Source organism: Meleagris gallopavo, chromosome 1 (genome assembly GCF_905368555.1).
Source record: "Meleagris gallopavo chromosome 1, MGAL_WU_HG_1.1, whole genome shotgun sequence".
Classification (NCBI taxonomy): domain Eukaryota; kingdom Metazoa; phylum Chordata; class Aves; order Galliformes; family Phasianidae; genus Meleagris; species Meleagris gallopavo.
This window is the reverse complement of record NC_139404.1, coordinates 186,602,800-186,616,921: the sequence shown is the minus strand read 5'-3', so window position 1 is coordinate 186,616,921 and position 14,122 is coordinate 186,602,800. Positions and strand designations below refer to the sequence as shown.

General features: G+C 43.3%; 1 protein-coding gene across 2 annotated transcripts in view; it reads right to left on the bottom strand.

Annotated features, from left to right (window-relative positions):
• The window catches only part of ME3 (malic enzyme 3), a 114,127-nt gene that overhangs the window by 14,435 nt on the left and 85,570 nt on the right, over positions 1–14,122 (bottom strand). For both annotated transcript variants that reach the window (XM_085216414.1, XM_085216413.1), the window contains one exon: positions 12,088–12,191. In XM_085216414.1, the coding sequence (XP_085072540.1) occupies positions 12,088–12,191 (104 nt within the window). The remainder of the gene's footprint in view (positions 1–12,087; positions 12,192–14,122) is intronic.

Sequence of the window (14,122 nt, the reverse complement as noted above, 5' to 3'; positions counted from 1 at the left end):
AGTTGTATTCATAATTTGCCTACTCAAGGGACACGAGGGGCTTCTTATTATATCCATATATATGTTTGTATATATGTGTACATGTTGTACACATTTTTGGACTATCGTTATAACAAATTTTCAGTGGTATCATAGAATCATAGAATCACTTGAGTTGGAAGAGACCATTAGAGGCCATCTGGTCCAACCCCCTGCAGTGAACAGGGATACCTACAGCTCCATCAGGTGCTCAGAGACCCGTCCAGCCTGACCTTGAGTGTCTCCAGGGATGGGGCATCATCACCTCTCTGTGCAACCTGTGCCAGTGCCTCACCACCCTCACTGTAAAAGACTTCTTCCAATCTATATCTCCCCTCTTTACGTTTGAAATCATTTTCCCTTGTCCTATCACAACAGACTCTGCTAAAGGGTTTGTCTCCTTTTTTCCTATATGGCTCTCCTTTATTATATTTTGGTATTTTTGAAAATACTTTTGGTATATTTAGCAATGATCTTCTCAAAGTATAGGAGATGCTTTTTTGCCATGCTGCAATAGAGCAAATTTCACTGCACAAACAGCCAAGTGCCCACTTAACCTGCAGATGACGAAAAGATGAGAAAACTTGCTTGTAAGATTACATGGAACTGAGCACATTGTTGTATGATTTCACAGTCACGTTTTTGTGCTTTGGAAACACATTTGCCTTCACTGCAAACCAGCATGCAATGAGAGCTAGTGATCCGTATAGACCAAAGGCAGGAAATTACTGCAAACCAGCCATAATTATCCAGTAATAGCAGAGCAAGTGTGTAATCTCTAAAAACTGGGAAATTGGGAAATACTCAGACTGCTCCTTACCTACATACTTCCAGCACTTGCGTGACACTACGTTGCATGAAAGCTTTGCTAATAAAATCCAACTGGGCCATAAATAATCAGTTCCTACAGAAGCACTGGATGATCAGAGGGAAGGAGCAACACACCTATTAGCAACCCTCAGGCTGCAGTCCTGCAGAAGAGCTTTCAATAGCTGCGCTCTACTGGGGCCCTGAGTCTCTCTGGGACTGACAGCAGTGCAGAGGCAGCATCACCTTACAAACGTCCTATTCAAACTCAACACCTCACTCTAGTTAATATCTACAAGGCAGATCATTTAGGTTAGATATTAGAAAGAAGTTTTTCACTCAGAGGTGGTAACACACTGGAACAGGTTACCTAAGGAGGTTGTGGATGCCCCATCCCTGGAAGCATTCAAGGCTCTAGGCAGCCTGGTCTGGTGGTTGGTGATCCTGCACATAGCAGGGGGTTGAAACTGGATGATCATTGTGGTCCTTTTCAACCCAGGCCATTCTATCATTCTATGATCATGCCAGAGCAGGTGCTTTCTTCCTAGTTAACGTGAAATACCGTGACCAAGGCTAACTTCAACTTATCTCTTGTGCAGTCTGGGGATCATCCTAGCACCTGGGTACCACCAGAGATGGGCTGCCATGCTCAGTATATGGTCTCCCCTCTTCTGAAAGAGATACAGCACAGAAGGGTTAAAAATTGCTTTTGAGATGGGTCTGTGATTATTGTGAGATCTTACTTTTGGAGATACATTTACTCCACACTCTGCAATGTCAGAGTGCAGTGAAACTTTTCTGGGCAGATGGACAAACACGACTAGTCATACTGGCCAGCAAGACAGCAACTTCTTGTCTTGCTGGAATGAGCAAGAGAGAGACCTGTGCAATGTCCCTGTTGTGGTTACACCCCTCCTCCCACCCTGGATACATAGATTTAAGCTTGGATTTTCCAGGGCACCAACAAGCTTTGTAAATCAACAGGATCTAGACACTAAGATGGGGAAATTCCAACTTGCCATATGTTAGGATGGAAAAATCCTAGGCTTTGTGCCATTTTGCAAAGGATCTGCTCAACAGCTCCAATTGGTTTTATGACTCTGAACAGCACAAATTCTTTCCTGCACCCTATGACAGACTGTGTTACACACTCAAAATCATACAGTCATGGAATCACTGAGGTTGGAAAAGACCTCTCAAATCCTCTAGTCCAACTGTCAGCCCATCCCCACCATGCCCACTAACCGTGTTCCTCAGTGCCACACCTCCACGGTTCTTGAACTCCTCCTGATATGGTGACCACCCCCACCCTGGGCAGTCTGTGCCAATGCCTCACCACTCTGAGAAGAGATGTTTCCTACTATCCAACCTGAACCTCCCCTGATGCAACTGAAGGTCATCCCCTCGTCCTATGGCTGTTACCTGGAAGGAGAAATATTAAATGGTGCCTATTGAAAATTTTCATAAGATACTCTTTAATTGCTCGCAGTCTCCTGCTAACTACCAGTTACACTGAGAATATCTGAGGAACAGACTGCTTATGCAATTTAAGCCTTCTCACTGCAGATTCTGGAAGCTATCAAGGAGTCATCCAGTAGCAAAATTTCTTCTGAGATACTAAGCAACACTCTGAAGAGCAATGCATGAAGATTCCCAACTCTCTTTCTCTCCATAAAGTCTTGGAACTCAAAATGAACGCTTTGAATATCCAGGGATTTTGTGCAAAGAAACAATACAAAAAGGACCTCAGAAAATCAGTTTTCTAGTGGATGGTAACAGTGAGGAGACCAACCATTTAGAACATCTGCAGCCATCTCACAGCAAAGCATTAGCAAATCTTTAAGCAACTTCTGTTGCTATAGAAACTACTTCTCTAATGTCTTATTACATTGAGGAAATATTAAAAAATTGGACTTGATGAATAAAATCAGTGACCTCAGCCAACATGAATGTGCCTGTGAGCAGCCTAAGGGGAGGTGAGTGGGTTGCCTTGACTAGAGTCATTTTTATAAGGGTATTAATCTCAATATTACTTTCAGATTTGAGTAGAGAATGCGGTTCTTATTTCCTATACCTGCTCTGCAGCATGAGGCAACACTCTGAGTTCTATCTATTTTGTATTTCATTGTTTTGATTAAGCAGAACACCAGGAAAGCATGGTGACCCATAAACGTTTCTCTTTGTGCCTCTCAGTATGATGGGACTTGTGCTGGAAAGCAAAAGCTTTTCATTGAGATATTTTTTGAAGATTATTTTCTTTTTCTCTGCCACTGAACCTCTTAAAGTGCAAACCACATTTCTGAGCCTTGTTTTGTCATGTGAGAACTCAAGTTTTCATTGATAAAAATTACAAGTTGATCATGGCAAGACTCCAAGACCTGATACTTTATATGAAATGCGCCCAGTTGAATCATGGTTGAAAACTTTGGGATCATGTTCAAATTCAGGTCCTCAGGGACTACTCATCTTTCTTGGGTTTTGAGAGGATTTTAAAGAAATTGTGCTGCTCTGGGTCACTGAAGTTAAACATGAAGTTACTGAGTTTTGTCTTCAAAACCAATGGTTCATTCTTACTGCTCTTTCCTAACAGCACTTGGTGGCTGTGTGCAATGCTCCTCTCTAGGATGACCTGTTCAGCCTAAAGACAAATTTAGCAAGGAGCACGAACAAAACAACTGTTGGAGCCATTTGCAATAACATCCTCCCAAGTAGCAACACGGTGAGTCAGTTCTACTGTCTGTTCTTCATGGCACAGCAACTCTAGGCTTGTGTAACCTGCCTCATCCCACAGGAATTTAGAACACTCTACCAGTAGTACTTGAGTAGCATCCAAAAGTAAATCGTAGCTAATTTAGGAATGAGGGACAGAAGTGCTTTAATAGGCACTGATGCTATAAAAACATCCAGCTTGGGAGATAAGGTGGAGAATAGTTGTTACTACGAAGGGAAAGGGTGGTCAGAGAGCTGCTGCTTGTACAGGAATCCAGCCAAGAAAAAGCAGTGCAGAGTGGATTTTCTTCACTACCTTTACATAGCTAAAAGTTGGCTGAGTAATGCTCAGCTAGATAACGTCTCAAAGGAGAGAAAGAGGCACATCCAGTAGCAAGTTGTAGGAGCTGATAACAATTCTAGAGATGTTTCTTTTTCCACAGTCTGTGTGAATACATTCTAAAATGACCACCTTAAATTTAGATGTCTAACTTTATTAAACACCTACATTAGGAGATATAACCCTCACCGTGTTATCTAATCACCACTGCTGGTTTGAAAGACCATAAAACTTAGGTCATTGGCTTATCACACTTTGTACTGCAATGCTTTGGTTTCCTTCAAAGCCTGTCACTACTTTCTTTATCTCTAAAGAAATTGCTCTGCTGTATCTTATGTGTATGGATATCCACATGGTGCCCTGTCAGGGTACATGGAAGCACTTTGGGGTGGAATGAACTATATCAGCCAGTATGTGACCTGCTGCCACATTCTTAAAATGGAAACTGATGAACCTTTGTAAAATTATTGTGATTCACTTGAAAAATTGTCATTTCCCTCCAAGTCCTGACTCCCAGTGACTCATCCCCTCTACCACATCACTTTGTCTTGGCATTCTGAACATTAGTATTCAAACACACTTTATGTGAAAGAAAAACTCCAATATCAGGTTGTCAGACTGACAACATACATGGAATACAACTAGTGCCCTCTCCAATACTCTTTATTCCATCTCCCAGCTCTTTTTCTCCGTTTGGTTTTTGACCTCCTGATTGTGGATTCAAATCTGTTCCTGCATGCAGATCCCTTGGGATCTCTGCAGTCCTACATTTCCTTCTGGAACTGAAGCACTCCACTTAGCAGGAGTAACCCTTATCTTTTTGAACTGTGGTAAGGGAAGCATGGGCAGTTAATTTCTGCACCTCTCTGACATGAAAGAATTAAGACATAGTGGGGGTAAATCAAGAGATACTATAACAACAAAGTGTTTTATGGACACTACATGTTATCCAAGTTGATGTCTTAAGTCCCCTTTCCCATGCATTTTTCAGCAAAAATGAGACCTTAGGAGTTACAACTCTGTCAGATAAAGCACTCAGTCTAATTCCTATCTAAAAACAGTTCCTCACTTCTGTCCTCACTCTGTCACAGCCACAATAGTGTCAGTAACGAATCTGGTAACATTACAAAGTCATTATTTATTTCATTTACTGTGTCTCCAGCTTCACTGTTGGCTGCCAGAGCACCATGTGTGGACTTGTTCTCTGCCCTCCCTGGAATTCATTTAGCTGTGTTTTAGAATTGGAAAGAAGATATACTTCATCAGTTCTTCCTCGTTAAAATAATAATAATCGTCATCATCATCTTAAGTCTTTCACAGTAAAGATTACGTTGCTGTCTAATTTGTTTGCATTTTTTTGGGTTTTGTGCCATAGATGACTGTGATCTAAATTCAGGCTTCCTCACACACACCTTGCAAAAACCTTCCTGTGAAAACAGCCTCACTGAGAAACGGTTTATAGAATGGCCCCACACATTAATTTCCGTTGGCTCTCCAGACCTCGCCAAGTAGATTTTGCACAAAACTGGATTTTTGATGCAATAGTATACTATTGATCAAAACTATGGTAAGAGATTGTCATCCTAACAAAGGATGAATCTAGGAGCTAAGCACATACAGTGATACAAGTTTATTGTAAAAATTACCATCTGAAACTGCTTATTAGGAAATTATTCTATTTCCTGAACACAAGCACAGGATTCATGCTATTGTTTATCACTGCACTGTTCTGGTACTGCTACAATCCACCTGCTGAATCTCTGAGCTATGCTAACTCAAAAGATCTGTTAGTAAAATCTGTAGCCCCTGTAGTGGATGACACACATCTCTTCTGGATGAACACAAAGCATGGAAACAAGAAAACACGAATCCCAGAGGTGGGAGGCAGATGTTTTCCTGAAGACCTTATTTTTAGCTTACTTTTAGCTTCATTATTCAAGGGATTGCCTGAACAATCTCATTATGCAACTTGTTTCTTTCATCCCTGTGTGTATGTACCTCTTCGAGTTCATCCAGCCTCAGTCTAAGCCGTGAGGACACAGAGGAAAAAATTGTGAGACTGCACCAGTTGCAGTTTGAGAAGCATTTGACTGACTTGCTCAAGTCACAGCTTCAAGGGTGGCCTGACGACCTGTGCAGCACCTTTGCCAACCAGTATGAAAAGGGCATTTTTGTTCATTGTGAACAGGGGGTATAAGACATTCCAACACGTATCTGTATACACACATATAAAGTTATTTCAAAGAAGAATCACAAGGAAGGATGTTCCAGTCCGTGTCTAAACTTATGATTTTATAGCATTGCTTTCACTCATTCATGACATAAGGCTTCGATGCAGTACAACTGCTACTCACAGTCTTATATAAAACTAGGCAGAAGTGAGCTCAAAGTATCTTTGCCCTGGTTTTTGACACTGTATTACTGCTGCTTGATATACCAGCAACCAAAGTTCTGATTTCCAAGAAAACTCAAATTGTCTGTAAAAGAGCCCATCATCATAAGAAAATCAAGCTTGGGAAGTAATCATAGAATCACAGAATCATGAAGGCTGGAAAGACCACTAAGATCATCTAGCCCAACCACTGAGCTGTTACCATCATGCCCACTAATCCATGTCCCTCAGTGCCATGTTTCCTTGAGAATCTCCAGAGATGGTGACTCCAACACCTCCCTGGGCACCCCAGATGGGCAACATTGGTGGTAGGTGGAAGGTTGGACTAGATGATCTTAGAGGTCTCTCCAACCTTAATGATTCTATGATTCTGTGACTGTCCTTGTGCATTAATAAGAAGCACTGCTGCACCTCTGCAGTGTTACAGGGGCTGCCATGAGCATGCCCAGGTGGGTAGAAATGGGGGCATCCAGAGAGAGGAAAGGAAAGTCATTTCCATATGGTCTTTGGAAAATGAGTTTTCATGAATAGAATGGTAGAAGACTAGACTTCTATCCCATATAATTCCATGGTTGACCTTGACAGAACCAGATATGCATTTATCTACATAAGAATAAGAGATCGCAACAGCAGTCCTATATAAACAAACACTGGTGCCAAGCTAAGAGGCTTAGAAGGAAAAAAAGTATTATTCATCCCACGCAAAATGGTGCAAAGACCATGATCATTCTCGCTATTCCTTCACTATGAGTCTTCAAATGGCAGCAGTGCTGTGGGTTCTTTGTAATAACAGGGTAGACAAAACTATAAACATGTCCCAGAAGGCTCAGCGTTTTCTAGTGTCATTCATGTCTGGGAAACATCACTTCAGGACTGTAGTGTTTGCATATCTGCGTGTGTTTCTGGCCAGGAAGAGGAAACCCAGATAGGTAGAGACAACAGAGAGATAGGTTTATTACTTAGAGGCAGAGGGCCGGCAGTGTGCTGCTGATTCAGGCGGAGTTTGTCTGCCTGTGGTATGCAAACCATAGATAGTACATTTAACATTAAAAAAAAAGCCTTTCACTTTAACATTTCCACATAGCTGAGATGAAGAGAAGTTCTTCCATTTAAAACATTAAAATGAAAACTAAAATTTTGGTGAATTAAAATAAAAGTTGATCTTCTGGTTCTGAAAATCTCAGCCAATATTGTGATGTTATTTTACAGCACAAGTTATATCACTCAAAGTAAAGATGAAGAGATAAGTTAGAAAACACAATCTTATCTGCTATTTTATGTTGAAATGGAAACAACATGAGTCAGGTTTGTAGACTGTCAGGTTAATTACAGCACAGTGAAAGCTGGACCACATTAAGAGGTCATTAAGCTGGATCCACATTATGAAGCCATGATTGTTACAGCAGATGAAGCAGTAACGACAGTTATCACTGTGAAACAAAAATGTGGTTGATTTTATGCTAGAACATGAGCCAACAGATGGCAATTTGGCAAAATTAGGCCAGTTGCAGCCAATATAATGTTTAGAGCCCTAAGTCCTGGGTTTAGAAATTCCGCTCCAGGGAGCTGCATCACAAACCCAACAGGAACTATCTTCTTAGGCTGTACAATATTTCTAACATTAGGTAGGAATCTCACTAGGTTTTTTCCACCAACGTAAAGACAGCCAGCATGCCCTGAGGCACAGAGCCTGCTGTGGATTTGAGTGCTAAATCAATGGAAGTGACCCTTGAAGCACGAAGATAACAGGAAATCCCTGAATGTCCTGGATCTCAGATTACTGGAAGCTGGGGAGTATGCCAAGGATGTACCATGGCATGCATGCCTGCTCTTAGCTGTATCCCTGGGCACCTGCTATCAGCTACTGTTAGATGTAGAATATGGAGCAAGGCCGTGGCAAGCTCAATCACAAAGCTCATGGAAAAAAACTCTTGAAAAATCAAAGTTAACATTCATTATAGTCCTTAATGCAAAAAAAAACCTCAACATAACAAAACAAAAAAAAAAACAACCCAGAACTAACCCACCCTTTGTAGAGCATGTCTCACAGCTTCCTAGCACTAAGAGCAGCACTAAAGATGCCATGCCAGTCCTGTGCTTTTATGCAAAACGATTTTGTGGTCCTTGCACCAGGTCTGCAAAAAGGCTGCAGCTGGAGGCACAAGGCTTCTTGTGGACAGGGTGCGGGTCTCCTGGCAGACACACGTCTGCTGAGGGATGTCAGGTGCAGTCAGTGTTACACAAGGGCTTTGTGAAGGCTACTGGTGCCTACAGACTTCAGTCTTTCAGTTAACCAAGTTAACTACAGCACCTGAATAAATAACATAAGGGAACAGGTGATTTTGTTTCTGAAAGGTGCTGGTGAATTTGTGATGCAGGGTACTGGAGAACTGCTCAAACAGAGGTGGTCTGTTGTTGAGCACACTCTGCCTGTTGGAGAGCACAACTGACCTGAGAGTGTGTTTGTGAGGAAAGCTACTGGAGAGCAACTGGATAAAAAAAATCAGGTATAAAAAAAAAAAACAAGCCAAAGAAAAACAAACTCAGCAGAGCTATTTTCACTCTCCTCCCATTTTGAGAAGCTGAGCATCTGATCTCCTGATGTCTTCTGTGCTGGCCATATGGCAGAGGCTGATAAAAGAGAAAGCTTCTGTCTTGCCGGTCACCTTGTTAATGAGCACTGATGGGAAAGGAAACAGGAGTGAAGTTAAGACAGTTTAATGAGGCTTCTGGAGCGTGGTGTCTCAGCCTCTGGCTACGTGCTCAGCATCCATCAGCACGCAGCCGAGGCCAGCATCCAAAATGGAGCCAGGAACTGGGGACAGGATGTCCATCACCACCTCCCGCCACTTGGAGCCACCAAGCTGCACTGCTCATATATGATGGAACTACAGGAGTGACTGGAATAAGCCCCAGCACAGCAGTATCTCCCATAGAGAATTGATTTCAACCTTAAATTGCTCATCATAGAATCATAATACTGTTTGAGTTGGAAGGGACCTTAAAGGCCATCTAGTCCAACCCCATGCAATGAACAGGGACACCTGCAGCTCCATCAGACGCTCAGAGTCCCATCAAGCCTGACCTTGAGTGTCTCCAGGGATGGGGCATCCACCACCTCTCTGGGCAACCTGGTGCCAGTGCATAACCATACTTAGTGTAAAAAACTTCACCTCCCTCGGCCTGCTGGCCACACTGCTTTTGATACAGCACAGGATATGGTTGGCTTTCTGGACTGTGAGGGCACAGTGCTGGCTCATGTCCAGCTTCCTATCCACCAGTACCTCCAAGGCCTTTTTGGCAGTGCTCCATCCTTACATCCCCTAGTTTGTACTGAACTGGGAGTTGCTGCAACTCAGGTGCAAGACCTTGCACTTGGATTTGTTGAACCTCAGATATGTCGGCCTCAGAAATTCTGCGGGTTACTCTGATGTAATCCTTGGACACTATGGGTGAACAGCTATTCCATCCTACAAAAATGTGTCTGTTCAAGAATGAGACTGCCTTAACTGCCTTACCCTTCACCATGGTAACTGAGAATCAGAAAACAGAAGTAGTGCATATTCTCCTACAAAGCCTATTAGTCACTGCGAGAGATCCACAACTTGCCACACTGTTTCATTCAGTCAGAGGGCAGGCTCAATGGGCAAAGTTTGCTTGTGCTTGCCTCCCAAGAGGGTCAAAACGCACAATTTGGAGCTGTTATTAGAGAGCCCAGTCATTTTATGTATTTTACGTGAAACAGTAATGAATGGAGATTTAGGCACCATGCAACAATTTATCCAGGTGTTTCAGAAAGGGCTTTTCTTTCTAAAATTGCCCAGAAGCCAAACTTTATTTCAATATACTGTAAGTGCTAATTCTGAAGCCTCTGACACATTCCTGGTTTCCTTATAAAGTGGCTGTAATGAGACTAGGAGCTCTTTCTGCTGACTGTAGTGGTCTCCAGCTCTAGAAATTTGACATCTGCTTAATATTATTATTCCATTAGGACAGTAAATCTTCAATCCCCTGGCTTTGTTATGGGCTTGGACACATTCCATGTCAGTGACAAACGTCCCTTGAGCCGGCAGTGATTTGGCGGTGTGGGCGGCACTCCTGCAAAGGAACTGACAAATGGTTTCTGTGAGAAGAAGTACCCTCAGAAAACAGAAGTTTCTTCACGAACACCAAGCTGCAAAGGAGACTTCCAGATTGCAAGAGGTTTGTGGCAATCCAAAAGAGGAGGAAAGACATAATTGGATCCCCAAACAACTGAACTTGCGTGTGGTATCATCGATGTGTGGTACAGGCACAACAGACTCTTTGCTGCAGTCATCCTCAGGTATTCTTGAATGCAGCAGGCAGGGCTGTATGGCTGTGTTTACATTCACAGCTGTAGCGCAGGCTGAGGAGAAGCAATTTTGCACAGTTTGTGGTTACCTGCAGCTGGGAGGGGTGATGTACTGGCCTGCTGTCATATAGGGCATGTCTACATCATGATGCTGAGCAGCAGACATCACAGAATCATAGATTCTCCCATCCTAACTGCAGCACTGCACGTGCCCACTGTGCAGCATAATGCTGCAAGGAGCGATGACATCATGATGCCAAAATTCTCCATGATGCATTAATCTCTCAAAATTTGGTTCATTAGCTGTGGCTGACGGTCCTCAGCACTGCAGCCCCTGTTTCCTACATCCCTCCAGATGGGCGGTGAGATCGTATGTGAAGACGTGCTTCTCAGTGGATGGGAAGAGGCTGCCATTAGACACTGGGCATTCTGCCTCCTACCTCAAGGGACACTTGATGACCTGAGTGCTGATGACACATGTATCACCCACTCCCTTGCATTTATACAGGAATGCACACATGCTGCCAGCTGGAAAGACAGAACGAGGGAAGATCAAACATAGCTCCTTTGGCTGTGAAGGAAAGACCCTACAACACACCTACAATATGCAGATGAGCAGCAGCCCATGAATTAAGCACAGATACAGCTCTCTGCCACTCCTGACCAGTGTTCTCTGCTGCTTTAGGAAGGGCAGAAGCTGCTCGGGAGCTTGGGGCTTTCCAGTTATTATTTTCTTTTTTAAAGAGCAGTTCTCACTTTCTTCCTTACGGTAACCTCTCCACAAAGTCATGCAGATTTTAATGTGTTTTCCCTTTTTCCAGAAGGGAGAATCAGTGCAGTGCCAGAGGTGCACACACAGCACTGAGAAGTGGCTCTGCTCCTTTCACATCAGACTCCCTGGTACAGCAGAGACCTCACATCCCTGTGATACGAGAGGAATGGAAACATGCATGCAGTCTGTCCCACCATGAAAAAGGCAATGCTCAAAACGTGGCCTCATCATGTCATCAGGGAAGCTGCTGTTTTTGCTAAGTGACAGACAGGCTGCTTGCAGCTCTCACAGATACCATCACACTCAGCAGCACGCCATTTCCAATTAGTTCTCCCCCATAACGGTGAGAGCTAGAAACTTCCTGTACAAAACATAAACAAAGTGAAGTTTAGATTCTGCTTATGCTGAACGAGTCTCATAAATGCATGATGGAGACCAGATACAGCCCACGGGGCATATGTTTGACACCTCCAGCCTATATGGACAGGAAATGGTTATAAATAGTCAGTCCCATTTCAGTTCTCTGAAGACATAAATAATTTTGATGCAGAGTGCTCAAGCACAAAGAGTCATTTGTAGGCCACCCAGGAGACCTGCATTTAAATGACCCTTCTTTGCCTGCAACCATCCATCACGCTAATGTTTATTTCAAGAGTTGCAACATTTGTTCTTAAATGGAAGCAGCTCAGAGCAGCCATGTATGTAACACCACTTACTTGTTGGTAACCGCCTGCATAAACTCATCAATCAGTTCGTCGTATTGTTTCCCACGGACCCTCTTGTGTTTCAGTCCAATATAGAGTGGATCACTCAGCAGAGCCTAGGACACAAAGCAATCCTGTTGACAGCATCTCATCCACAGCTGGGTGGAGATTTATGGCCCAGCCTACCTAAGAAAGTCTGCCTGTTGTGGTCAAATTACCGTTTTACTCACTTGGCAGTGAAGACCAGACCACGTAGCTTTTTGTGAGCAGGAAGTGTAAGAAGTTAGCGGTGCTACCAACTGACTTTTTGTGGGAATAAAGCCAGAGAGGTGTGATGCTTCTGAACTGCAGTGGGCAATGGAGCTCTGCATCCCCCTCGCAGCTCCACCATGACTCCTTGCTGAGGTATCTCATTTCCAGTGAAAAAAGCTGACTTTGTGAGAGGAGTCTTTACTGTCAAGTTAGCACTTGATTTTGCACTGGGGGTTCCTGGGAAAGATGTTGTGACCATAAACAGTAGTTTGAGCAATGAAAATCATCTGAAGTCATGACTGACCCAAAATGACTGGGCAAACTCATCAAGCTGTGGATGTTCCTGTTCATTGCAGGGGAGTTGGACTGGATGACCTTTAAAGGACCCTTCCAACTCTAAGAATTCTAAGATTCTACAGCTTTTGCGTGCTAGCCCAGAGCAGACCAGAACCTGTGATGGGATGCTGAGGTGTGCCCAAGCTCCTCACCCAGCTAGCACTCCACTCCAGCTGTCAGCAGTTGTCAAGGCACATGGGACTTTCACAACAGATTCATTCATTTTTTTGGTGCTTGTCGCGAATACAAAAGCCTCCAAACCAATCCACCAGGTGGTAAATGAGGATTCTCAAGCCATCTAAAAAGGACTGACTCAGCATGAAAATAACAGATATTTTGGGGAAAATCACGGGGCAAACAGTGACAGGACACAGGTGGGCCAACACCTCAGTGAGTCACTTGCAAAACAACCCAACTTCCCTTCTGATTTCAGGAACTGAATCATTAATATGAGAAGGGGACAAGCCATTGCAGACCTATTGTCCTGCAGCCATATGGCCCCAAATATTGGCAGGTGGGCTAAAATTAGATCTACTTTTATAGCCACAGATGTTTCCTTAGAAGGAAAGATGAGAGAGGTTTTCCTCTGAGTTTGATGCTTGACTCTTCGGGGTCACAAAGCAGAGCAGACCCATTTGCATGGTTTTGCTGATTGTTCTTTTAGGACTATGGGACTATTCATGGAGTATAGAATTCCCCCAATAGCAAGCTGAGAAAGGCCAAGCTCTGAAAAGACTGATTTGCTGACAGTCTACAAAGTATTATGGACTGTCAGAAAGATGAGCTGGGAACTGTTGCTAAAACATAATATATCTGATGTACTTACTCTGTTCTTCCTGAGGTGCCCCAGGCTTGCTGTATAGCAGTAGGCAGAGAAGAACAGGATGAATGCCAACAGGAGGTGGCTATTTCTACACTGATAAATGAGTTTATTTGTGGGGCAGGATGTTACTAGAATGTAGTTAGGGTTGGGTTGGGCTGGGTTTATAAGAAAACTGTGAAATAATTCAATTACTTTTATTGCAAGTAAATACATTGATTATATTGCTGGAAAGCAGTAACTTCTATATTTTAATCTCAGCTGTGAAAACTGCTTCCACAGAGAATATTCAGGACATACAAGCTAAACTCGTATGTTCTTAGCCAGAATAAAAGTGCCCAAGAGAGTGATTCAGGCAGTGCCTTTCTCTGACACCAGCTGACTTCTGGAGATGCCTAAGAAATCAGTGGTGTCATTTAGAATTGTAGTGTCCCTCAGTGGATGCTACGATTGAAACAGGTTGATATGTATGGTCAGAAGCTTCCCATGGGTAAGGAAGCACTTACACCCACGTGCCTCTGGAGGGGAGCTCAGAGTGTGCAGCACTTGGTGGAGTGCAAAGCAGGAGGCAGGAGGAGGGGGAAGAAGAGATGAAAGAATCAAGCTGAAGTGCACTCCTTTATGGAGTGGGATTGCCAA